Source organism: Pan paniscus, chromosome 9, assembly GCF_029289425.2.
Source record: "Pan paniscus chromosome 9, NHGRI_mPanPan1-v2.0_pri, whole genome shotgun sequence".
Lineage (NCBI taxonomy): Eukaryota > Metazoa > Chordata > Mammalia > Primates > Hominidae > Pan > Pan paniscus.
Window position 1 is genome coordinate 2665759 of NC_073258.2, and position 24966 is coordinate 2690724.

General features: G+C 57.7%; 5 protein-coding genes and 1 pseudogene across 7 annotated transcripts; 2 read left to right on the forward strand and 4 right to left on the reverse strand.

Annotated features, from left to right (window-relative positions):
• Positions 1 to 1066: 1066 nt before the first annotated feature.
• IFITM5 (interferon induced transmembrane protein 5) lies at positions 1067 to 2414 on the reverse strand. Its single transcript, XM_055093884.3, has 2 exons — positions 2193 to 2414; positions 1067 to 1580 (listed from the first exon to the last, which is right to left on the reverse strand). The coding sequence occupies exons 1-2, from the start codon at positions 2376 to 2378 to the stop codon at positions 1368 to 1370; spliced, it is 399 nt and encodes a 132-aa protein (XP_054949859.1). The 5' UTR covers positions 2379 to 2414; the 3' UTR covers positions 1067 to 1367.
• Positions 2415 to 4694: 2280 nt separating this feature from the next.
• LOC117978580 (small ribosomal subunit protein uS3m-like) lies at positions 4695 to 7258 on the reverse strand (annotated as a pseudogene).
• Positions 7259 to 7947: 689 nt separating this feature from the next.
• On the forward strand, positions 7948 to 12175 carry IFITM2 (interferon induced transmembrane protein 2). The gene is made up of 2 exons (XM_003806009.6): positions 7948 to 11270; positions 11846 to 12175. Exons 1-2 carry the CDS (start codon positions 11025 to 11027, stop codon positions 11996 to 11998), a joined length of 399 nt encoding a protein of 132 aa, XP_003806057.3. The 5' UTR covers positions 7948 to 11024; the 3' UTR covers positions 11999 to 12175.
• A 523-nt stretch (positions 12176 to 12698) lies between these two features.
• IFITM1 (interferon induced transmembrane protein 1) lies at positions 12699 to 18047 on the forward strand. Of its 3 annotated transcripts, none has more exons than XM_063607986.1 (3): positions 12699 to 12935; positions 16763 to 17122; positions 17697 to 18047. In XM_063607986.1, exons 2-3 carry the CDS (start codon positions 16937 to 16939, stop codon positions 17886 to 17888), a joined length of 378 nt encoding a protein of 125 aa, XP_063464056.1. In that variant the 5' UTR covers positions 12699 to 12935; positions 16763 to 16936; the 3' UTR covers positions 17889 to 18047. The 3 variants fall into 3 exon arrangements, with proteins under 3 accessions (XP_063464056.1, XP_034807219.1, XP_063464055.1); XM_034951328.3 differs by having other exon boundaries at positions 12749 to 12935; positions 16766 to 17122; XM_063607985.1 differs by lacking the exon at positions 12699 to 12935 and adding an exon at positions 14392 to 16457.
• Positions 18048 to 20212: 2165 nt separating this feature from the next.
• On the reverse strand, positions 20213 to 23208 carry LOC134731176 (uncharacterized). Its single transcript, XM_063607984.1, has one exon. It carries the CDS (start codon positions 23206 to 23208, stop codon positions 22525 to 22527), a length of 684 nt encoding a protein of 227 aa, XP_063464054.1. The 3' UTR covers positions 20213 to 22524.
• LOC100971164 (interferon-induced transmembrane protein 3) lies at positions 23082 to 24966 on the reverse strand. The gene is made up of 2 exons (XM_034951329.3): positions 23971 to 24966; positions 23082 to 23396 (listed from the first exon to the last, which is right to left on the reverse strand). Exons 1-2 carry the CDS (start codon positions 24217 to 24219, stop codon positions 23244 to 23246), a joined length of 402 nt encoding a protein of 133 aa, XP_034807220.1. The 5' UTR covers positions 24220 to 24966; the 3' UTR covers positions 23082 to 23243.

The following is a 24966-nucleotide window of genomic DNA, read 5'->3' on the forward strand; positions in this document are numbered from 1 at the left end:
GGCTGGCTGGGCCTGCCCTCAGAGTCCCTGCCACGCCAGCCGTTGGCTGCAGGCATATCACAGATAGGGGGTGCTGCCCAGGGCTCCGAGTAGACCAAAAGATTCCTGCCCACAGCCCAGGAAGAGCAGGCAGGCAACGGCGATTCCCCGGGAAGGGAAGGGCCCCGGAGTGGGGTACTCAGAACCCTGGGCCACTCTGCTGTTAACCACCACCTCCCGGCAATGGCTGGCCTCAGCGAGGCCCCAGGGCCTCCCTGCAGCCTCACAGTGTGCATGTCCCTGGCCCTCTCCCATCACCAGGCTGTGGTGGGTGTGTGGGGAGGCTGTGGTACACAACGCAGGTAAAATAATATGAGAACATGCACCCAGCACCAGGGGACTCAGAGAATGTTGCACACATGCCCATTTTCTGCCTTTCTGGATATAGTTTGGTTGGGGTGTGTGTGTGTGTGTGTGTGTGTGTGAGTGAGTGTGAGAAAGGGAAGCTGCTATCCTTCCCACGTGTATGTGTGTGTGTCCAGCCCCACCCATGGGATCGTCCCCGCCCTGCCTTTCCAGCCACCCTCACTGGCCCAGGAGGGAGGGAAACCACCGTGGGGACTGGGATTTCTCAGAATTAAGGGGGCACGCAGGGTCACGGGGACAGACAGAATGACCCAGAAGGAAGGAGGTGTACACCAGACCGCAGATGGAGCCCACGCACAGGCACGGACTCTCACGCAGACTTTGAGCACGCACACACATGCGCACAGAGAGATGGGGTGGACACACGTGGGGTTGGGACGCACCCATGATGTTCTGCAGCCCAGGCCGCTAAACCACAGAGCAGCAGAGATCAAAGGCCTGGGCTCTCAAACTTAGTCTAAAATACTCTGGGCCTCCGCCCCGTAAGCCACAGGCCGCCCAGTGGCTGAGAGAAGGGGACAGTTGGGGCCAAGCAGGGCTGCTGAGCTGCGGGGGGCGCTCCCACCACTGACTCTGGGGGCTGGCCCTGTGGCATTTGGCTTTGGTGGTCCCTAGGGCAGCTCCTTCCCCCACGCTAGGCAGGAAAGAGGCCAGGAGGCACTTTCTGGAACCAGGCACTTTTAATCATGGAAGCGAGGGGCCTGGAGTGTGAGGAGGGAGGGGCGGGATCGGGGGCAGAGTTAGGGCCCGGGAACTCTCAGGTTAGGGTGAAGACCCCAGGGTCTGACTGGTTCAGCGTTAGGTGCCCATGTTGGGGCTGGAGGGCCCCAGGATCAGGATGGGGCAGGGATGGAGGCCCCACAGAAAGAGGGCCAGGCTCCGGGGAGTCAGTATTGGGCCCCAGGGGCAGCAGCCTGGGGTCAGTGTCCTGGGGCTAGTGCCCCAGATCAGGACCTAGCCTATCAGTCATAGTCTGCGTCATCAAACTTGGTGCTGAAGAAGGCGGCAGAGTCCTTGGCCAGCCGGGCCAGGTGCAGGGCACCAGTCACCACCAGCCCCAGGAGCAGCAGTGGCGGCACCAGCGTCCACATCGCGGCCAGGATGTTGTAGCACTTGGCTTTGGAGCCAAAACGCCGGGCCGCTTCCAGGTCACCAACCACCTTCTGATCTCGGGCCTGCAGAGAGACCAGACCACAGGGCCAGATCTCTATGTGTCCTCGGGGCCTGGGGGCCCTTCCCCACCCCCACCCTGGGCACCTGGAAGGCCCCTACTGCACCCAAAATCTGGATGGAGGGGTGTGGCCTGAGGAGATACTCCTTGGGGCCCCAGCTATGGACCCGGGGGCCATCCCAGGCCAGTGTCAGCCTATCAGAGCTCTCTATGGGTGAGGGTCTCCCAGGGTGCTGAGACACCCCCCACCCTGCCAGCCAGGAGCTGAAGTCAAAGGGACCTCTGTTCCAGAAGCCCACAGCATGTGAACCCCCTCTTGATTGCAGAGACCTCTGTGGGTGCCTCCCAATGGCCTCTGTGCTCTTGGATGGGCCAGACCCCCTTAAGAAGAGGCCCCATGTCTATCAGAGAAGCCCTCCGGCCTTGCCTTCGTGAGGAGCTCTTTCCCGGCCATGCTGACAGCGGTGCCCACAGAGCCCCCCACGGACAAGCAGAGCCCCCCGCCGCCCCCAGCACGGCAAGGACCCCCCACGGAGCTCCCCATCCCTCCCCCCTTCACCCCACCTTGATGGAGTAGCGGAGCCTCCCCTGCAACCTCGGTAGGGCCCCTGCCCACCTTGATGGAGTAGGCCAGCGCCAGGAAGCCGAGGCAACACAGGTTCAGGTAGAGGGTGCTGAACACCGACCAGATCAGGTGGTCTCGAGGCGGGGGGTGCGGGGCCCCCAGCGTGAGGGCTGTTTGGGCACCGGCCTTGCTGGGCGTGGGGGCCCGGGGGTCCTCGCGGGGATACGCGGTGTCCATGGGTTCCAGCGCCGTCTCTTCCACACTCAGACTGGTGCTGGGAGGGTGGGCACCCGCTCACTTATAGCCCTGTCACCCTCCCGGCCCAGCCCCTCAATGCTATATATAACACAAATTACAGCCTGCGGGCCGAGGGTGCGGCCCGCCCCTTAGCCCCCACCCCAGGGAGCCCCTGTCCGAGGCTGCCTTGGACCACCCAGCAGGGTCCCTCCTGACAGACATCCTGTCAGGGAGCCCCCCGCTTGGAAGGCTACGGCCAGGCAGTGGCAGAGACCCCCACCCATCCCCCCACCCCCATCAAAGGCTGCTGGCCAAGTGGGCAGTGGGCAGACCACTGGCCAGAGCCCCCTCCCTCCAGGCCAAGAAGAGTTGGAGGTGCCGCCTCAGGGCCATGGGCCTCATAATTCAGGGATGTACAGGAGCCCCCTCCTCAGAACCAGAGCTGCTGAAACTGCAGCCTCTTCATTCCCAGAACTCAACTCTGCCCCTAACACTCTCGGAGCACCAGCGCCAGGCCCTAGGAGCGCAGGCATCCCTGCAACGGGGACAGGGAGGGCGGCTGTCGGAGGGCGCGCGAGAGAAGGAGAGAACCACATGGGGGGAACGCCAGGGGGTGCAGCCTGTTAGGAGCCGGCAGGGGGACCCCCAGGGACCAGCAACAGCTGTTAACACTGGTGTCGGGATGCAGGGAGCCTGTGGGCCTCCTGTGGTGGACACTCCCCTCAGCCTCCTCGGCTGCCCTCCCTGATCCCAGAATGTCTGTGGTGAGTGGTCCTGTTTAGGGCTCAAGGTCCGCCCCGGTCTTGTCTCTGGCTGTAGATGCCTGTGTGTGCTGACGACTCACATTTATGTCTTCAGCCCAGACTTCCCCCCAAAGACATTGGCTTGGTCCCCAGCTCTGGACACACACACGCAACTCCTGCTCTGTGGACCTCCACCCACGTGCCAACAATAGACCCTGGATCCTCCCTCCCAACCTCCTCTGCCAAGCCTTCCCCCGAGCAGTGGTGGCAACTGCACCGGGCCAGAAGGCTCAGCTTCCCCGTCTCCCAGTCGGCCACACTCCCGAGTGCCCAGGACCGAGCTGCCCTCCTTCCTCCAGGACGCACACTCGCCACCTGCAGGGGATGGTTGGGTGGGGGGGTTCCTTGCTGCTGTGCTTGAGCCTGTGAACCCCAAATATCTGAGACAGGTCTCGGTTAATTTAGATTATTTTGCCAAGATTGAGGATGTGCCTGTGACAGCCTCTGGAGCTCCTGAGGATCTGTACCCAAGGTAGTCGGAGCACACTTTGGTTTTATACATTCTAGGGACACAGGAGACATCAGTCAACATATGTAAGATGAACATTGGTTCAGTCTGGAAAGGCAGGACAATGCAAAGCAAGGCAGGGAAGACTCGAAGTAGGGAGGCGCCTCCTGGTTGCAGGTAGATAAGAGACAAAGGTTGCATTCTTTTGAGTTTCTGACTTGCTTCTCCAAAGGAGGCAACCAGATATGCATTCACCTCAGTGAGCAGAGGGGTGACTTTTTTTCTTTTGTTTTTGTTTTTTTTGTGTGTGTGTGAGACAGAGTCTCACTCTGTCGCCCAGGCTGGAGTGCAGTGGCGTGATTTTGGCTCACGGCAACCTCCGCCTCCCGGGTTCAAGCGATTCTCCTGCCTCAGCCTCCCGAGCCGCTGGCACTACGGGCTCCCGCCACCACGCCCGGCTAGTTTTTGTATTTGCAGTCGAGACGGGGTTTCACCATGTTGGTCAGGATGAAAAAAGCTAACTCTGTAAAGTATTTAAAGAGGTTTGTCCTACGGCGAATATGACTGACCACGGCTCATGATACAGCCTCCAGAGTTCCAGCAAACGTGCCAAAGGTGGCTGGGCTACAGCTTGGTTTTATACATTGTAGGGAGACAGAAGTTGCAGGCAAAGACATAGATCAATACAAGTGTCAACGAAAAGAGTCCAACTCTGTGAAATATTTGAAGAGATTTATTCTGAGCCAAATATGAGTGACCATGGCCTGTGGTGCGGTCCTCAGGAGGTCCTGAGAACATATACCCAAGGGGCTCAGGGCACAGCTTGGTTTTATACATTTTAGGGAGACATGAGGCATCAATCAAATACATTTAAGAAATACATTGGTTTGGTCCAGAAAGGCGGAACAACACAAAGCTGGGGGTGGGGGGGTGGGGGGAGGGGCAGCGGTGTTCCAGGCTATAGGTGAGTTTAAACATTTTCTTGTTGACAATTGGTTGAGCTTGTCTAAAGACTTGGGATTGGCAGAAAAGGAGTGTTCAGGTTAAGATCAAGATTATGGCCGGGTGCGGTGGCTCATGCCTGTAATCCCAGCACTTTGGGAGGCCAAGGCGGGCAGATCACAAGGTCAGGAGTTCGAGACCAGCGTGACCAACATGGAGAAGCCCCGTCTGTACTAAAAATACAAAATTAGCTGGGCATGGTGGTGCATGCCTGTAATCCCAGCTACTCAGGAGGCTGAGGCATGAGAATCACTTGAACCCAGGAGGCGGAGGTTGCGGTGAGCCGAGATTGCGCCATTGCACTCCAGCCTGGGCAACAAGAGCAAAACTCCATCTCAAAAAAAAAGGGCCAGGCGTGGTGGCTCACGCCTGTAATCTCAGCACTTTGGGAGGCCGAGGCGGGCGAATCATGAGGTCAGGAGTTCGTGACCACCCTGACCAACATGGTGAAACCCCATCTCTACTAAAAATACAAAAATTAGCCAGGCGTGGTGGTGGGTGCCTGAAATTCCAGCTACTCAGGAGGCTGAGGCAGGAGAATCGCTTGAACCCGGGAGGCGGAGGTTGCAGTGAGCCAAGATCAGATCATGCCATTGCACTCCAGCCTGGGTGACAAAGCGAGAGACTCCGTCTCAAAAAAATAAATAAATAAAAAATAAAGATTGTGGAAACCAAAGTTCTTTTGAAGTCTTATAGTGGCTGCCCTTAGAGACAATAGGTGACCAATATTTCCTATTCAGATCTTAATTAATCTCTTCAGGATTGGGAGGGTCTGGAAGAAAAAGATCTGGCTATGTTAACTGAGATTCTTTACAGATGCAAATTTTCCCCCACAAAGAACAGCTTTGCAGGGGCCATTTCAAAATATGGCAAAGAAACATGTTTTTGGGGTATTTTGATTTTCTTCCTTGTTTCATAATGTTATGCCAGAGTCAGGTTGGAAAGTAAGTCACGATATATAGGGTTAAATAAAACTCATCTGGTTGGCCGGGCATGGTGGCTCATGCCTGTAATCCCAGCACTTTGGGAGGCCGAGGCAGGCAGATCACCTGAGGTCAAGAGTTCGAGACCAGCCTGGCCAACGTGGTGAAATCTGTCTCTACTGAAAATACAAAAACAAAACAAACAAAAACCAAAACTCATCTGATGAGAATTTACCATTTGTAGGTAAATTCCCCAGACCCCTTTGATAGGAACTTGGGCAAGATAAAAAAGTCAGAGTTTAGTCCTCACGAGTAAGGTGTACATTGCTTCTGCCAGGAAAGGCAAGACATCTCAAAGGGGTGTGGTCACAGGTCATAGTGATACCAGTGGGCTTGGGGAGGTCCCCAATTGCCAGTGGGACCTGGACCCCCACGGGTGTCCAGGCTCTTGGCACGAGAAGAAAATTCAAGGATGAGACCGAAAATAGTGAAAGTAGGGAGATTTGTTGAAAAGTGAAGGCCAGGCGCGGTGGCTCGCGCCTGTAATCTCAGCACTTTGGGAGGCTGAGGCGGGTGTATCACCTGAGGTCAGGAGTTCGAGATCGGCCTGGCCAACATGGCGAAACCCTGTCTCTACTAAAAATGCAAAAATTAGCCGGGCGCGGTGGTGCGTGCCTGTGATCCCAGCTAATCGGGAGGCTGAGGCAGGAGAATCACTTGAACCGGGTAGGCAGAAGTTGCAGTGAGATGAGATCGCGCCACTGCACTCCAGTCTGGGTGACAGAGCGAGGCTCCCTCTCAAAAAAAAAAAAGAAAGAAAGAAAAAAAAGAGAAGTGAAAAGTACACACTCAAGAAAGGGCCGTGTGGGCGGAGACTCGAGAGAGTCACTTGCAAGGGGTTTGGGTGGGGGTTCCATCTTTCAGGGTTTCTTTCACCAAGGGGGGGAGTATCATGAAGATTCTTGCAAGAAGGTGACGATTTCTCAGAACTGAGGTGCCTTGCATTTTTTTTTTCAAGACAACATAGAGGGTCTTTATTGGATAGCAGCTGAGAGACCATGCCTCAGTCCTCTTGAGGGACGCCTTTCCCCCCGGCGTACCACTTCTTTCCCACGTTTCCCTTCTCTGCAGGCTACAGCTTGATGCAAAAGAAAGGGATCGTCCTACAGGTCCTTATACACAACCTTTGAGGGCACAGTTTGGAGGTGGAGTGGCAGAGGACATTTGTAAAAGTGGGACAGCAAAGTTTCACTGTAGCCCACGAGGAAGCAGAACTTGCGGGCAGGCAATGCCTCAGGACCAGGGCACAGATCTCCAACCCCAGCACTGTAAAACCAGCGGGTCAGCCAGGCAGCCCGGGAAGGTGCCCCACAGGAACTTGCGACGGAAAGCATCCTCCACCGTTCGCTCCGCCGCACCAGGGTTCCCCGCGTGAGCGACCTCTGGCCCTCATGGCGGGCGACGAAGTGCGGCGCGTGTGCGTCCTCATAGGTCACCGGCTTGTCCCCCTGGCCTCCGCGGACTCGGGCCGCCGGTTCTTGTTACAGACCGCGGAGGTGTGCAGGGCCCGCCCCGCGCAAGGCGGCTCTCGACCCCAGGACAGCACCCGGGGCCCCCGCCACCCGCCGCACACGGAGGCCGCCATCTTGGGCCGAGCGCCCGCCATGTTTACAGCAAATCTGTGTGTTCCTGGAACTGCCGCGGTGCGGGTGGGTGTGGGCTGAGTGTGTTCCTATGAGGAGGCCCTTGGGGACGCATAGGTCACCTTCAGCGCCGTGGCGGCTCTGGTCTGTCTCAGCCAGCTTGGCCCACGCTGCTTTTGAAGGTCTCATCGGCCCCTCGCTTCTGCGGCAACTTCGACAGTCTCTTTTGCTAGTCATGTGAGGCTGCTGCTTAGGATGTTCTGTTCTCCCGCAGCCGCTCCATATTATTCTGTCTCATTTTGTGGATTTAAAGATTTTCTGATGGGCAGCTGGCTTAAAGAGTTCAGCTTTGGGGCCGGGCGCGGTGGCTCACGCCTGTAATCCCAGCACTTTGGGAGGCCGAGGCGGGCAGATCACAAGGTCAGGAGATCGAGACCATCCTGGCTAACACGGTGAAACCCCGTCTCTACTAAAAATACAAAAAATTAGCCAGGCGTGGTGGCGGGCGCCTGTGGTCCCAGCTACTCGGGAGGCTGAGGCAGGAGAATGGCGTGAACCCGGGAGGTGGAGGTTGCAGTGAGCCAAGATCGCGCCACTGCAGTCCGGCCTGGTTGACAGAGCGAGACTCCGTTTCCAAAAAAAATAAAAATAAAAATAAAAGTTCAGCTTTGCCTAAAGAGTTGGTTAGTCGAAAGAAATTCTTGAGTTTACATAACCGGGGCTGTGGAAGCCAAGGGGCTTGTTATGCAGATGAGGCCTCCAGGTGGCAGGCTGGAGACAAGGATGATAAAAAAACTCTCTTTTCCACCCTTAAAAAGGGCTCTTAGTTAAATGTCTGTTCTATAGGAAAAGACCTAGAAAGGGAAGGAGATTCTCTCCAGAATGCAAATTTCCCTAATAAGAGACAGTTGTGCAAGGCCATTTCAAAATATGCCAAATAAATATATTTTGAGGCTGTGCATGGTGGCTCACACCAGCACTTTGGGAGGATGAGGCAGGTGGATCACTTGAGCCCAGGAGCTGGAGACCAGTCTGGGCAACGCAGTAAGGCCCCGTCTCAAAAATAAAAATACATATATTTTGGGGGTAAATAATTTTTATTTCCTTCAGAGCCTGCTATTTGTTGTGAAAGGAAAATAAATATTGGGACCCCGAAATCACTGAACCAAAAGGAGACGTCAAGCTGGGAACTGCTTAGGGACACCTGCCTCCCGTTCTACTCCTAAAAACGGCTGCTGCTGAAACAAAAAGCTACCTACCTCCCTCACAGTGTGTCCACAGGGAATTTCCTTGTGGACAGAAGACAAATGGAACTCAAACTTACCCTTTTGCTCGCTGAGATAATGCATATCTGATTGCTTCCTTTGCAAAGGCTCATCAGAAACTCAAAACAATGCGATCCTTTGTCTCTTCTCAACCTATGACCTGGAAGCCCCCTCCCCACTTCGAGTTGTCCCGTCTTTCCAGACTGCACTAATGAGCGTCGTGCATATATTGATGTCCATGTCTCCCTGAAATGTATAAAACCAGCTGTGCCCCGATCATCTTGCGCACCCTGTCAGGACCTCCTGAGGCTGTGTCACCCGCGCATCCTTAACCTTGGTCCTAAATCGACTGAGAACTTTCTCAGATATTTAGGGTTTACACTGTCATGTGACGCTGTACCATAGTCAGTTGGAATTTGGTACCTTATTGCTACGAAGAGTCTGTTTTGTCAGTACTATGAGCTCCATCTCAGTGTTAATGCTGGTCGGTTGTGCCTAAACTCCACAGGGAGGGGATATAAGTAGGCCTGTCCAACCTCCCTGTCCCTTCGAGGCTGTAAATTCAGTTTTTCAGGTTTGTTTGGGACCCCCTTGGCCAAGGGAGCTCCATTCAGTCATGGGGGCAGGGGAGGCTTAGATTTTTATTTTTGGTTTTCAGTCAGCACTCCAGTCCAGGCAGGAGGGCTTCAGACCACGAAGAGGGGAGGTGTCCCCACGGCAGAGCTAGACACAGATCCCAGGACATTCTGTGTGTGGGGGAGACATGGCCCAGAATAGAAGGCCTGTGGAGGCCTGGACATGGCTAAGCCCTTAGAGCTCACCCCAGCCAGCAGAAGGAGGACTTAGGGTGTTCGACATCGAGAAGCACTGTGAGTCGATGGTGGACACAGCCATTGTTAAAGTTAAATCTTAGGAATCTTAGAAATTATCAATAAAATTTATCTTACAGAGCCAAAGTCATCGTTACTCAAACACATCACTCTGCAGTTACACGGCTGCACGCTACCGTCATGTAAGCTCTGGAATACTGACGTGGACCTGACCACCCGCTGAGGTGAAAGGCTACAGCAGGGTGAGCAGCTGCCCATCTCTGTAAATTCCACCCTCAGCAATGTCCTCTGCGGAGTCTGGCCTGGTGGGAGAATAAGCCCAGGAAAATGGGCCCATGTAGCACATCAGGAATTAAACAGGTCGCAGGTCGCGGTGCACACAGGCCTGCAGGCCACGTTCCTGCCCCTGTGACCCACACTGCCCCCTCTGACAAGCTCAAGTGCACAGCATCAGCTCAGTTTGCTGCAATAGCCTCTGCCAAGGAAGGTCCAGGAAGAAACCCAGAGGCCACACAAGGTGTTTCCACAGGGAGGCTGTAACCTCAGGAGCTGCTCAGAGGCAACACCGGTTCATGGGAAAAACAGGCGGCAACTACAGGAAGCAGCTGGCACCCGTGTGAGGACCCAGGGAAGAGGCAGAGATGATCAGAACCTGGAAATCTGGAGGGTGCCCCAGGGACCAGCCAGCCAGAGCTCTGGGCAGCGTGGGTGCTGCTGGGCTGTGTGGAGCGGGTCTGGGAGCCGTCACCCAGGTGGGCCTCCAGGGGAAAGGGCCATGGCTCCTAACTCCACCGTCCAGGTCTCTGCTATTGGCATCCCACAGCCCCCTCTTCTGTCAGTGCTCCCCAGAGTCCCCGTTCCTGGGCCTGGAGGGCTCCTTTGGGGCAGGCAACATTGGCCGCCAGCCCACTGACCTGCACCAGGAGACACGGGGACCTTTAACCCCCAAACCCGCATGGAGCAGGACTGCAACCCCAGCAAAGGACAAGGGATGTCAGCAGATGAGGCCTGTGACAAGTGAGATGAGGGCTTTTTTTTTTTTTGAGACGGAGTCTGGCTCTGTTGCCCAGGCTGGAGTGCAGTGGCACAACCTTGGCTCACTGCAAGCTCCGCCTCCCCGGTTCACGCCATTCTCCTACCTCAGCCTCCCAAGTAGCTGGGACTACAGGTGCCCGCCATCACACCCGGCTAATTTTTTTTTGTATATTTAGTAGAGACGGGGTTTCACCGTGTTAGCCAGGATGGTCTCGATCTCCTGACCTCGTGATCCGCCCGCCTCGGCCTCCCAAAGTGCTGGGATTACAGGCGTGAGCCACGGCACCCAGCAGAGGTGAGGGTTTTGGGGGAACGGTTGTGGGGCCTGGAGTGTGGAGGCGTCAGCACAGGCCTGGCAGGAGCCCTGAACCGGGACAGTGAGGTCCTGCAGCTGCTGGCCTGGGGTGTGGAGACTCCCAACACAGGGGAAGTCTCCAGGACCCCCACAACACTAACAAGATGAGACTTGTGCTCCCTTGGGCTCTAGAGAGGAAGCCCCTCTTAGCCCTCAGCCCCTCTTTCCTCCCTATCCTAAAGTAATTTGATCCTCAGGAATTTGTTCTGCCCTCATCTGGCCCTGGCCAGCTCTGCATTTGACAAATGCCAGGAAGAGGAAACTGTTGAGAAAACGGAACTACTGGGGAAAGGGAGGGCTCACTGAGAACCATCCCGGGTAACCCGATCACCGCTGGTCACCATGAACCACATTGTGCAAACCTTCTCTCCTGTCAACAGCGGCCAGCCCCCCAACTACGAGATGCTCAAGGAGGAGCAGGAAGTAGCTATGCTGGGGGCGCCCCACAACCCTGCTTCCCCGATGTCCACGGTGATCCACATCCGCAGCGAGACCTCCGTGCCCGACCATGTCGTCTGGTCCCTGTTCAACACCCTCTTCATGAACCCCTGCTGCCTGGGCTTCATAGCATTCGCCTACTCCGTGAAGGTGCGTATGGCCCTGGCAGAAATCCAGGGGGTGCCGGTGAGCCTGGGGCTTCACCTGCCCACATGCTGCCCGGGGTGGGGACTTGTGTGTCCCTGTGACTGTGAGTTTGTGTGCACCTCTGTCCCGTGTGTGCCCACGCCAGTAGCTTTGTCTGTGTGATCTGTGTGTGTGTGTGGCTTGGGGAATCTGCCCAGTGCAGGTCTAGGAGGAGGCTCCAGGAGGCTGGCTGGCTGGCTCAGAGTCTGTCCCTGGCTATCCATTAGCCCAGAGCAATTCTCCCTACAGTCCAGTAAGAAATTACACCCTCACCTTCCAGACTGGCACCCAGGCTCTCCCAGAAAGTGAGAAGGGAACTCACAGGTGACTTCACCCCATGGTGGGGAGAACAGCCTGTGCTGGGGCCAAGGCGGAAGGAGGATGAGCCCCGAGGCTCCTGGAGAGTCTGAGCCCGGGTGAGGAAGGGGAGGAGGTGGTCCCTGATCTCAGGGCAGGGAGGAGACAGTGAGGAGCTGGAGCCATAGCACGCGGCTCTCAGCTGGGGGATCCTGGTCCCCTCACCATCTCCTCTCCCCCAGTCTAGGGACAGGAAGATGGTTGGCGACGTGACCGGGGCCCAGGCCTATGCCTCCACCGCCAAGTGCCTGAACATCTGGGCCCTGATTTTGGGCATCTTCATGACCATTCTGCTCGTCATCATCCCAGTGTTGGTCGTCCAGGCCCAGCGATAGATCAGGAGGCATCATTGAGGCCAGGAGCTCTGCCCGTGACCTGTATCCCACGTACTCCACCTTCCATTCCTCGCCCTGTCCCCACAGCCAAGTCCTGCATCAGCCCTTTATCCTCACACGCTTTTCTACAATGGCAGTCAATAAAGTGTATATGTTTCTGGTGCTGCTGCGACTTCACCTGGGGCGCGGTCCTGCTGGTTCTGAGATTAGATGTAATGCCAAACGTTCTTGCCTTAGCCACACCAAAGAATTGGGTGTGGCGGCTGCCCGCGGCGAGTGATGGAGACACAGACCAAGAGAAGAAAAAAACTATAGGTTTTATTGAGCAGAGTGACAGTACAAAGCTTACACAGCATGGAAGGGGTCCAGAGCGGGTAGCCACTGTTGGTTTTGGGTGATTGCCTTTTAATCTCTTTAAGGCGGGAAATACATGTGGTGGGAAGATGTTACCAGAGAGAGAAACAAAGGCAGTAAATTATTTTGTGACATGTCTTAGATTTTGAGGAAAAACAGAATTGCAACTTAGGTTTTATCTAATTTTATCTACTTTATGACCTTGCAGCGGCATGGCAAAGGAGACAGGATTTTACAGGACTTTACAAAGTATGTTCACAAGGAATTGGAATTGGGAGCATAGATAGGTCCGCTGGTCACAGAAAAAGGGTGTTTTAACATTCCTTTTAGTTTTAGGGGAGGGGGAAGGAAGAGAGGGAGAGAGGACATAGGGAAGCTTACAGCAGAATTTTTGCTGTTTATAGCTTTCTTGGGGAAGGAAACACATGCACAAATCCTGGTGTTAGGAATATTTTAGGCATGTATCTTCAGTACTCTTCATCCAGCACCGAAGTAAGTCCTGATGCAGGAAATGAGTGTTTCACAGCTTTCTGAACCCCTACTCGACCCAGGAAGCCCAGCTGGACCCTCCTTTCATGAGCAGGTTGGTCAGCCCCTGCACTGCCCCTTCCAGCCTCTGTGCATCTCTTGGGGACGGGGCAAGTGCTCAGGCCTTCTGGTTTCGGGCCTCCTGCCTTGAGCAGCAGCTGGATCCAGGACCCTGGGAGGAGTTCCTGTGTCCTGCAGGTCTCAGCTCCTACTCAACGTGGGCTCTTTCCGGGAACGTCAGTGCTGAGTCCGGGACACCCTGGGCCCAAGGTCACGCTCGCGGCCTGTCAGCAATCCAGGCTGTCGGCTCGGGACAGAGGGAAGGGTTAAGCCCCCAGCAGGGCCAGGGAGGGGCAAGGTGGCACCGGCTCCCCAGCTGCTCCCAGGCCCTGCTCTGTGGTGCTGGGGACCTGGCTTTAGTTCCTCGGGGTGGAGGGAGCACCGCGCTGCCTGCCTCTGAGCTGTCTGGAGCAGCCAGTCCTGCAGATGTGGGCAGCTCAGGCCCTGTGGGAGGGAGGGGGCTTTGTGCCCAGGGTAGCAGCTGAAGGAGCCCCGGACCTCGCAGCAGCCCCTCCTGGGTGACCAGGTGCTGCTTCGTGGCAGCTGCCCCCTCCAGTCCAGCGGGTATGGGCCCTGCTCCCCCGTGGTGGGGGCGGCGCAGGAGAGTGGAGCGACCCTCATCGAAGTTACCTCTACCCGGGTCTGAGCCCCCGGACAGACACCCCCGCCCCGACCTGGTTACAGCTCCCTTCCCCGGTTCGGTCTCCGGTGTGCGCATGTGGGGTGCCCCATGGGCGGCCGCGGTAGGAGCTGGGGTGGCCATGCGGGCCCCCGCCCCGCCGTCCACCCCCGACTCCAGGTCTGGATCTACTCGCCCTCCCCACCCTTACCCGCCCCCAGCCCCGGAGCCGCGCTCTCACCCCAGGGGCCGCAAGGGCGATGGACGCGGAGGAAGCGCCCTCTCCCCCTCGGGGGGTCTCCCGGAGGCGAGTCCCAAAGGGGGCGAACTCCGAAGTGGGTCCCGGGTGGGAGGCGCGCGGCCCCGCCCGGCGGGGAGGGAGAAGCGGCGGAGGCGGGTGCTCAGCGGCGCCCCTGGCGGCGGCCGGCGCAGGTGCAGGTCCCGGAGGAGGCTCCGCCCGCAGCCCAGACCCCCGCGGGGTGGGCGGGACGCGGACCCTGAGACCCGCAGCGCCGGACCCGGACGGGAGCCCCTCTCCTCCCCCTCGGGCACGTCCCCGGCCGAGCCTTCCCGCCCTCCTCTGGGGCTCCCACCTCCCCTTCACCCGCGGGGGACCCGATTTCCGCGTCTCCTGGGCCCCTCCCTGGGCAGGGGGTCCAGCCGGAATCCAGGAGTGACCCGCTGGAGGACTTGGTGGCCAGGGAGTCACCCTGGGAGCCCGGTCCTGTGACCCCTTAATGGATTCTCTGCGCTCCTGGACGGGCCCATTGGTCGCATCGGGGCAGGGGAATCGCAATAAGGAAAATGTAATTCACGCAGAGCCGGCTGCGGGGGAGACGGGAGTTTTATTATTACTCAAATCCTTCTCCCCAAAAACGTGGGGATCCGAGTTTCGAAGGATGATATGGTGGGTAGGCGGCCAGTGAGTCAGGAGCGCTGACCGGTCCGGTTGGAGATGAAGTCTTGGGGAGTCGAAGCTGTCTTCCCAACCCTAACCCACCTCCTCGGTGGGGGCCACAGGACCACATGAGCAAGATTGTGGATCTAGGTGGTGCCAGCTGATCCATTGAGTACAGGGTCTATAAAGTATCTCAAACTCTGATCCTAGGTTCTACAGTAGTGCTGTGATCACCGGGAGCAATTTAGGGGCTGGCGGGGTCAGAATCTTGCATCCTCCAGCCGCCTGACTCCTAAACCATAATTTCTAATCTTGTGGCTAATTTGCTAGTCCTGCAAAGGCAGTCTGGTCCTCAGGTAGGAAGGGGGCTTGTTCAGCCTTGATCTATAAACTGTTTCTCTCCAGATTAGTTTAGGCTAAGCCCAGGGATGAGCAAGGGCAGCTTGGAGGTTAGAAGCCAGGCGGAGTCGGTTAGGGTCAGACCTCCTTCACTGTCATCATATTCTCAGTTATGACTTTTGCAAAGGTGGTTTCAGTTCCATGCCTGCCTCTCAGAATCCTGTCTCCCTCTTGTGCCCTGCAGTTTTTTCCTTCCTAAACCGCCCGTGATTTAAAGAAGCTTCCAAAATACCTTCCACAGGAAATTCAAGCCCCACCCCACTCCGCAGTGATGTCTGGCCTTTGATAGGAGGTCACAGAGCCTTGTGAGGAGTTTGTGTAGGCAGCCCTCGATGTCTCAGAGCCGGCTCCATCCACATCCACCCCTGGCTTGCCGGGACCCAGACATAGTTTGGTCTAAGTGGCCTGGGATGTGGCTGGGGCTGGCAGCGGCCTGTTGAGGGGTGGGTGGAGGGTGGGGGGGGTTGGTGTGCGATTTGGGGAGGCCCAGCAGGGACTCCAAGCAAGGGCAAGGGCTAGTTCTTTTTTTTTTTTAGCTGCAATGGGTAGGGAGGGGCTGATGGTTTTGGAGCTCAGTGTTTGAGATGTTAAGTCCGCTGATGCTCCTGGCCGAATAAAGGCCAAATAAAGCCCTTTCTTTCCTCAACTCGATGTCTGAGGGTTTTGTCTGTGGCTCGTCCTGCACAATTTCTAACGTTACCAGTAATTTTAAAGCTAGCTTATTAAAGATTCTACTTAAGTCACATGAACGTGAAAAGCATTTAGGCTTATTATTTAATTTTTGAGTACTCTTTAAGTTTAAGCTAAATATGGTAACTTGTGGCCAAAAACACGTAACAAAATATGTGTATGTGCACATATACACACATACACACTCAAGCAAAAGTACGGCTTTTACTTCAGAACTCCAGCCATGAGATAGTAATACAAATTCATTGGTTTACACAAACAATAAAAAGAAATGGTTGGATGCAAACAGTGGATTTTATCTCTGTAGAAAAGTAACAGCAGACTTAAAGCAGGCAGAAACGAAAGCAGAAAGAGAACTTAAGAACATTACATTAATAATTGCAGGCCCACCTTTGGGCTCTGATTTTTCCTTTATGTAATTTGCAATTTGTAATTTATGATCCTTGTGCCTGAGGGCTCCCTCCTGCTAGTCAGTCCACAATTCCCCGTCCCTGGGAAGGGGCGCCCAGGCCTGACAGCCCCAGACTTGGCTTTGCCAACCCTCCAGGTCTCTCCTGCATGGCTAGGACCCAACGCCTAGGTCATCCAGCACTCACCCCAACCAAAGCCACGGGAATTGCTGGGACCCGGAAGGTAGGGGGTGGCACCTGTGTGCCCTGTGCTCTGAAGCTCCCCCCACAGGACCTGGAATCCTCCCCGTGTCTCAACACACTCCCCTCTGGGGAGTCAGTTCTCCCCAGAGTTCCCGTTCCTGGGCCTGGAGGGCTGCTTTGGGGCAGGAAACTTTGGCCACCAGGCCTCTGACCTGCACCAGGAGACACTGGGAGGTTTAGTCCCCAAACCCGCACAGAGCAGGACTGCAGCCTGAAGAAAGAGCAAGGATTTCAGGAGAGAGGCCTGCGACAAGTGAGGTGAGGGCTTTGGGGGGATTGTCCTGGCGCCTGGCGTGTGGGGGCCTGGCAGGGGCCCTGAACCGGGACAGTGAGGTCCTGCACTTGCTGGCCTGGGGTGGACAGAACCCAAGCCTGGGTAAAATCCCCAGGGCCCCCTAAACCCAACACTTAGTAAGTCACTAGTCCTGACTTGAGTTTCTGATGAGGAAGCCCCTCCCCTTAGCCTTCAGCCTTTCCTCCCACCCTGCCATAAAGTAATTTGATCCACAAGAAGTTAAACCACACCTCATTGGTCCCTGGCTAATTCACCAATTTACAAACAGCAGGAAATAGAAACTTAAGAGAAATACACACTTCTGCGAAACTGAAACGACAGGGGAAAGGAGGTCTCACTGAGCACCGTCCCAGCATCCGGACACCACAGCGGCCCTTCGCTCCACGCAGAAAACCACACTTCTCAAACCTTCACTCAACACTTCCTTCCCCAAAGCCAGAAGATGCACAAGGAGGAACATGAGGTGGCTGTGCTGGGGGCACCCCCCAGCACCATCCTTCCAAGGTCCACCGTGATCAACATCCACAGCGAGACCTCCGTGCCCGACCATGTCGTCTGGTCCCTGTTCAACACCCTCTTCTTGAACTGGTGCTGTCTGGGCTTCATAGCATTCGCCTACTCCGTGAAGGTGCGTATGGCCCTGGCGGAAATCCAGGGGGTGCCAGTGAGCCTGGGGCTCCACCTGCCCACATGCTGCCTGGGGTGGGGACTTGTGTGTCCCTGTGACTGTGAGTTTGTGTGCACCTCTGTCCCGTGTGTGCCCACGTCAGTAGCTTTGTCTGTGTGATCTGTGTGTGTGTGTGGCTTGGGGAATCTGCCCAGTGCAGGTCTAGGAGGAGGCTCCAGGAGGCTGGCTGGCTGGCTCAGAGTCTGTCCCCGGCTATCCATTAGCCCAGAGCAATTCTCCCTACAGCCCAGTAAGAAATTACACCCTCACCTTCCAGACTGGCACCCAGGCTCTCCCAGAAAGTGAGAAGGGAACTCACAGGTGACTTCACCCCATGGTGGGGAGAACAGCCTGTGCTGGGGCCAAGGCAGAAGGAGGATGAGCCCCGAGGCTCCTGGAGAGTCTGAGCCCGGGTGAGGAAGGGGAGGAGGTGGTCCCTGATCTCAGGGCGGGGAGAGCCAGTGAGGAGACGGAGCCATAGCACGCGGCTCTCAGCTGGGGGATCCTGGTCCCCTCACCATCTCCTCTCCCCCAGTCTAGGGACAGGAAGATGGTTGGCGACGTGACCGGGGCCCAGGCCTATGCCTCCACCGCCAAGTGCCTGAACATCTGGGCCCTGATTCTGGGCATCCTCATGACCATTGGATTCATCCTGTTACTAGTATTCGGCTCTGTGACAGTCTACCATATTATGTTACAGATAATACAAGAAAAACGGGGTTACTAGTAGCCGCCCATAGCCTGCAACCTTTGCACTCCACTGTGCAATGCTGGCCCTGCACGCTGGGGCTATTGGCCCTGCCCCCTTGGTCCTGCCCCTAGATACAGCAGTTTATACCCACACACCTGTCTACAGTGTCATTCAATAAAGTGCACGTGCTTGTGATGATGCTGTGACTTCATCTGGAGTGGGGGCCCTGCTGAGGGGTCCCGGCCTAGTCCTGAGACAGCCCAGTGCTCAGCCCCTGCACAGCCGTATCCCTCCTCTGTGAAGCTCTCAGGGGAGCAGGGATATGCTCAGAATCTGCTGGTTTCCGCCTCCTGCTGTGGGCAGCAGCTGGACCAGGAACGTGGGGTGGGCGTTTCTCTGACACCAAGGTAAGGACACACTCTCCAGAATACCTTCGGGCCAGGACAACCTGCCTCTGAGCTGGCTGGGCAGCTGGTCTTGCAGATGTGTGCGCCGTAGGCCCTGTGGGAGGGGCAGGGGCTTTGTTCCTAGGGTAGCAGCTGAAGGAACCTCAGGGCTGCAGCCCCTCCTGGGTGATCCAGGTGTGCTGGGTCCTAGCAGCTGCCTCCTCCAGTCCAGCCGGCATCTTCCCTGCTTCCCTGGGGTGGGGGCAGCCAATGGCCCGAGGGTGGGGCGGAGGCCCCCCCGCTATGGGCTGAAGACACAAGCCAGTCAGACCCAGTGACTTTTCCACCAAGTCGGACGGAAACTCTGAAGTCTGAACCCAAACCCAGCTGGCCTCCTGGGTGGAGGAGTTCGTGGGGCCAAGGCAGGGCCTCACTGTGGCGGTGGGGCCCTCCTCCCACGGGTGCCTTGTCCCTCGGGGGTTCTGGCTCTCAGGCTGCGGGCAGTGGGACCGCGATGACAAGCGCCGCCTGCCTTCCGCCTCAGCCGGCGGTACTGAAGGGCTCTCCCGGGACCTAGCTCGGTACCGACATCGCTAACTGCCTCCAGCTCCCCGCGCCGCTCACCCTGCGGCGCCCTAACTCCGAGGGTCCCCGCGGGGGGCCACGGACGCGCATGAGGGCGCGCCCTCTCGCCGGGGGTTCGGCTTTCGCGAGCGTGACCACGGAGTGAAGCCGGCTCGGGGGTCCTGGGGAGTGAGGGGCGGGCCCGGCGCCGCGGGATCAGGGAAAGGCACTCGCTCCGAGGCAGGGAGGTCGGCGGGAGCCGCAGCCGGGCCCGGGGAGGAGGCGCAGCCAGGTGCCCAGGCCCAGGCGCGGGGCGCGCGGGTGCGGGGACCTTCCCCAGGCGGGCAGCGCTCGCGAGGGCCTGGGAGGGCAGCTTCCGACCGGGAGCCCCGCGGGAGCTCGGGAAGAGGGTCCCGCCAGGTGGAGACCCCTCTGGTGCAGCCAGCGAGGGCCCCGGGATCCCGCACTCTTGAAATGTGACGGGAAGTCCGAGGCATCACGAAGTCGGAGGCGCAGGGCGCGTCGTGGGTCCCGGGCGCCGAACGCCAGCTCGCCACGGCCCAGCAGCGCGGCCAGATCCCGGTCCCCACGGGCGTCGGGGGTGCGCGGGCCGCGGGGAGGTGAGAGGCCGGAGCCGAGAAGTTTCCCAGACAGCACCCGCGGGAACAGAGCTGGTCGGCCTGGCCGCTCCTCGCCGCGGACTCCTGGGGTCCCCGTGGACAGCAGCCCCTGCCAGGCCCGCAGCGGCCTTGGGCCTCTCCTCCTCCGCAGGGGAGACTCCGGCCGCGGGCTCTGGAAAAGGGCAAGACCAGGCACGGCGCAGGTGCTCTCAGTCGGGAGAATGCGGCCACACGCGGTGCGTTCACAGCGGGAGAAACCCTCCTGGGAGGGACGGGGAGGACGCCGAGCCCAAGGCGGGAGGCGCCGGAGGACACACGTGCCCTACACGGGGTGCCGAGGGACCGGCCAGGCTGACCCCGGCGTGGACAAGTTTGCCTCCCAGAGGGCGGAGACTGAGAGGGGAAGGGACCGGCCGACCCTGGGTGCGGCGGGCGTTCCTCCCCACCGGGCGGGTGTGTGCTGCGGGCATCCATTTGCAACCGCTGGAGGGGCCTTCCTGCTCGCGAGGACATTGCAGTAAAGAAAGGGTTTGGGAGGCGGAGGCTGCAGTGAGCCGAGATCCCGCCACGGACCCTGTCCTGTGCGCCAGAGAACTCTGCGTCTCAAAAAAAGGGTTTAATAAACCCCTTCTGTCCTCTCGAGCTGAGTCGCCCCTCCCTGGTGGGGCCACAGGACCTGTCAGGTCCAAGGGGAGCCATGGGTGTCAGGCACGCAAGAAAAAGGGGGGGGGGAATCTCAAAAGGCCAATCTTAAGCTCTAAATTATGTGGACGAAAAGAGTCGAACTCTGTAAAATATTTGAAGAGATTTATTCTAAGCCAAAATATGAGTGACCGTGGCTCGTGACACGGCCCTCAGGAGGTCTTGAGAACATGGGCCAAGGTGGTCGGGGCCCAGCTTGGTTTTATATATTTTAGGAAGACATGAGGCATCGATGAAATACATTTAAGAAATACATTGAAAAAAAAAATACATTGGTTTGGTCCGGAAAGGCGGGACAACACAAAGCTGGGGGGTGGGGGGGCGGCGCAGTGCCCCAGGCTACAGGTGAATTTAATCCTCTGGTTGACGATTGAGTCATTGAGTTTGTCTAAAGACCTGGGATTGGTAGAAAGGGGGTGTTCAGCTTAAAACAAAGATTATGGAGACCAAAGTTCTTTTGAAGTCTTATAGTGGCTGCCCTTAGAGACAATAGATGACGAATGTTTCCTATTCCTAAAAGGTGCTAGACTGTTAATCTCTTCAGGATTGGGAGGGTCTGGAAGAAAAAGATTTAGCTATGTTAATAGAGATTCTTTACAGCTGCAAATTTCCCCCTACAAAGAACAGCTTTGCCGGGGCCATTTCAAAATATGGCAAAGAAACTTGTTTGGGGGCAAAATATTTTTATTTTCTTCCTCATATCGTAATGTTCTGCCAGGGCCAGGTTGGAAAGTAAGTCATGATATACATGGTTAAATAAAACCCATCTGATGAGAATTTATGGTTTGTAGGGCATGACTCCCCAAGCCCCTTAGGTAGGAATTTGGGCAAGATAAAAAATCAGAGTTTAGTCCTCAATCATGATGAGCTGCTGAGTTTCACACAAGGCCTGTTGTCATTTAAACTATAGCCTAAATGTCTCTCAAAGTCAGCTTGGCCCCAAAAACCAGGAATAATTAAAGGAAAGGCAAGATTGTGGGTGGGTTAGCTCAGCTCACAGTTATAATAATTCTTCTCACTGATACTGTTACAGCAGGTAGCTCCTCCGGCTTGAGCAGGACAGGAGAGCGCTTCCCACCCGCAACCAGTAATGTCAGGCGACCCCTCAGGTGATGGTCAGATGGTTGTTGCACTGTTTCTCTAAAATAATAATTGGTAGCAACCAGCGCCAAGGAAAGGCAGTCTCCCAGTAGATAGAAAAAAACCTGAAACGTGGTCAGGTTTATCCACAATCTGGCTCATGTGGTCCTGCGGCCCCCACCGAGGAGCTGGGTTAGGGTTGGGAAGACAGCTTCGACTCCCCAAGACTTCATCTCCAACCGGACCGGTCAGCGCTCCTGACTCACTGGCCGCCTACCCACCATATCATCCTTCGAAACTCGGATCCCCACGTTTTTGGGGAGAAGGATTTGAGTAATAATAAAACTCCCGTCTCCCCCGCAGCCGGCTCTGCGTGAATTACATTTTCCTTATTGCGATTCCCCTGCCCCGATGCGACCAATGGGCCCGTCCAGGAGCGCAGAGAATCCATTAAGGGGTCACAGGACCGGGCTCCCAGGGTGACTCCCTGGCCACCAAGTTCTCCAGCGGGTCACTCCTGGATTCCGGCTGGACCCCCTGCCCAGGGAGGGGCCCAGGAGACGCGGAAATCGGGTCCCCCGCGGGTGAAGGGGAGGTGGGAGCCCCAGAGGAGGGCGGGAAGGCTCGGCCGGGGACGTGCCCGAGGGGGGAGGAGAGGGGCTCCCGTCCGGGTCCGGCGCTGCGGGTCTCAGGGTCCGCGTCCCGCCCACCCCGCGGGGGTCTGGGCTGCGGGCGGAGCCTCCTCCGGGACCTGCACCTGCGCCGGCCGCCGCCAGGGGCGCCGCTGAGCACCCGCCTCCGCCGCTTCTCCCTCCCCGCCGGGCGGGGCCGCGCGCCTCCCACCCGGGACCCACTTCGGAGTTCGCCCCCTTTGGGACTCGCCTCCGGGAGACCCCCCGAGGGGGAGAGGGCGCTTCCTCCGCGTCCATCGCCCTTGCGGCCCCTGGGGTGAGAGCGCGGCTCCGGGGCTGGGGGCGGGTAAGGGTGGGGAGGGCGAGTAGATCCAGACCTGGAGTCGGGGGTGGACGGCGGGGCGGGGGCCCGCATGGCCACCCCAGCTCCTACCGCGGCCGCCCATGGGGCACCCCACATGCGCACACCGGAGACCGAACCGGGGAAGGGAGCTGTAACCAGGTCGGGGCGGGGGTGTCTGTCCGGGGGCTCAGACCCGGGTAGAGGTAACTTCGATGAGGGTCGCTCCACTCTCCTGCGCCGCCCCCACCACGGGGGAGCAGGGCCCATACCCGCTGGACTGGAGGGGGCAGCTGCCACGAAGCAGCACCTGGTCACCCAGGAGGGGCTGCGAGGCCCGGGGCTCCTTCAGCTGCTACCCTGGGCACAAAGCCCCCTCCCTCCCACAGGGCCTGAGCTGCCCACATCTGCAGGACTGGCTGCTCCAGACAGCTCAGAGGCAGGCAGCGCGGCGCTCCCTCCACCCCGAGGAACTAAAGCCAGGTCCCCAGCACCACAGAGCAGGGCCTGGGAGCAGCTGGGGAGCCGGTGCCACCTTGCCCCTCCCTGGCCCTGCTGGGGGCTTAACCCTTCCCTCTGTCCCGAGCCGACAGCCTGGATTGCTGACAGGCCGCGAGCGTGGCCTTGGGCCCAGGGTGTCCCGGACTCAGCACTGACGTTCCCGGAAAGAGCCCACGTTGAGTAGGAGCTGAGACCTGCAGGACACAGGAACTCCTCCCAGGGTCCTGGATCCAGCTGCTGCTCAAGGCAGGAGGCCCGAAACCAGAAGGCCTGAGCACTTGCCCCATCCCCAAGAGATGCACGGAGGCTGGAAGGGGCAGTGCAGGGGCTGACCAACCTGCTCAGTCTCAGAACCACGCTCTGAACCCTCAGCCAGACCCCTCCCCAGGTGAAGTCGCAGCAGCACCAGAAACACGTGCACTTTATTGAATGCCATTGTAGAAAAGCGTGTGAGGATAAAGGGCTGATACAGGACTCGGCTCCGGGGGCAGGGCGAGGAATGGAAGGTGGAGTACGTGGGATACAGGTCATAGGCAGAGCTCCTGGCCTCAGTGATGCCTCCTGATCTATCCATAGGCCTGGAAGATCAACACTGGGATGACAATGAGCAGAATGGTCATGAGGATGCCCAGAATCAGGGCCCAGATGTTCAGGCACTTGGCGGTGGAGGCATAGGCCTGGGCCCCGGTCACGTCGCCAACCATCTTCCTGTCCCTAGACTGGGGGAGAGGAGATGGTGAGGGGACCAGGATCCCCCAGCTGAGAGCCGCGTGCTATGGCTCCGTCTCCTCACTGGCTCTCCCCGCCCTGAGATCAGGGACCACCTCCTCCCCTTCCTCACCCGGGCTCAGACTCTCCAGGAGCCTCGGGGCTCATCCTCCTTCTGCCTTGGCCCCAGCACAGGCTGTTCTCCCCACCATGGGGTGAAGTCACCTGTGAGTTCCCTTCTCACTTTCTGGGAGAGCCTGGGTGCCAGTCTGGAAGGTGAGGGTGTAATTTCTTACTGGGCTATAGGGAGAACTGCTCTGGGCTAGTGGATAGCCGGGGACAGACTCTGAGCCAGCCAGCCAGCCTCCTGGAGCCTCCTCCTAGACCTGCACTGGGCAGATTCCCCAAGCCACACACACACACAGATCACACAGACAAAGCTACTGACGTGGGCACACACGGGACAGAGGTGCACACAAACTCACAGTCACAGGGACCCACAAGTCCCCACCCCAGGCAGCATGTGGGCAGGTGGAGCTCCAGGCTCACCGGCACCCTCTGAGCATTCCCTGGGGCCATACGCACCTTCACGGAGTAGGCGAATGCTATGAAGCCCAGGCAGCAGGGGTTCATGAAGAGGGTGTTGAACAAGGACCAGACGACATGGTCGGGCACGGAGGTCTCGCTGCGGATGTGGATCACGGTGGACGTCGGGGGAGCAGGGTTGTGGGGCGCCCCCAGCACAGCCACCTCGTGCTCCTCCTTGAGCATCTCATAGTTGGGGGGCTGGCCGCTGTTGACAGGAGAGAAGAAGGTTTGGACAGTGTGATTCATGGTGTCCAGCGAAGACCAGCGGTGGTCGGGTTACCGGGATGGTTCTCAGTGAGCCCTCCCTTTCCCCAGTAGTTTCGGTTTCTCAACAGTTTCCTTTTCCTGGCATTTGTCAAATCGGGATTTGGCCGGGGCCAGATGAGGGCGGAACAAATTCCTGAGGATCAAATTACTTTAGGATAGGGAGGAAAGAGGGGCTGAGGGCTAAGAGGGGCTTCCTCTCTAGAGCCCAAGGGAGCACAAGTCTCATCTTGTTAGTGGTGTGGGGGTCCTGGAGACTTCCGCTGTGTTGGGAGTCTCCACACCCCAGGCCAGCAGCTGCAGGACCTCACTGTCCCGGTTCAGGGCTCCTGCCAGGCCTGTGCTGACGCCTCCACACTCCAGGCCCCACAACCGTTCCCCCAAAGCCCTCACCTCTGCCGGGCACCGTGGCTCACGCCTGTAATCCCAGCACTTTGGGAGGCCGAGGCGGGCGGATCACGAGGTCAGGAGATCGAGACCATCCTGGCTAACACGGTGAAACCCCATCTCCCATAACCCTCACTGTGGTGCCCAGGCAGCTGGATTATCCCATTACCTTCAGTGTGGTGCCCAGGCAGCCAGATTATCCCATTACCTTCAGTGTGGTGCCCAGGCAGCTGGATTATCCCATAACCCTCACTGTGGTGCCCAGGCAGCCGGATTATCCCATAACCCTCACTGTGGTGCCCAGGCAGCCGGATTATCCCATTACCTTCAGTGTGGTGCCCA

Coding starts and splice junctions, on each gene's coding strand:
- IFITM5 (XM_055093884.3), bottom strand. CDS start 2,378: ATGGACACCGCGTATCCCCGCGAGGACCCCCGGGCCCCCACGCCCAGC. Junction 1,581..2,192: donor CGCTGGCCTACTCCATCAAG/GTGGGCAGGGGC, acceptor GTCTCTCTGCAG/GCCCGAGATCAGAAGGTGGT.
- LOC134731176 (XM_063607984.1), bottom strand. CDS start 23,208: ATGACCTGTATCCCACGTACTCCACCTTCCATTCCTCGCCCTGCCCCC.
- LOC100971164 (XM_034951329.3), bottom strand. CDS start 24,219: ATGAATCACACTGTCCAAACCTTCTTCTCTCCTGTCAACAGCGGCCAG. Junction 23,397..23,970: donor CATTCGCCTACTCCGTGAAG/GTGCGTATGGCC, acceptor CCTCTCCCCCAG/TCTAGGGACAGGAAGATGGT.
- IFITM1 (XM_063607986.1), top strand. CDS start 16,937: ATGCACAAGGAGGAACATGAGGTGGCTGTGCTGGGGGCACCCCCCAGC. Junction 17,123..17,696: donor CATTCGCCTACTCCGTGAAG/GTGCGTATGGCC, acceptor CCTCTCCCCCAG/TCTAGGGACAGGAAGATGGT.
- IFITM2 (XM_003806009.6), top strand. CDS start 11,025: ATGAACCACATTGTGCAAACCTTCTCTCCTGTCAACAGCGGCCAGCCC. Junction 11,271..11,845: donor CATTCGCCTACTCCGTGAAG/GTGCGTATGGCC, acceptor CCTCTCCCCCAG/TCTAGGGACAGGAAGATGGT.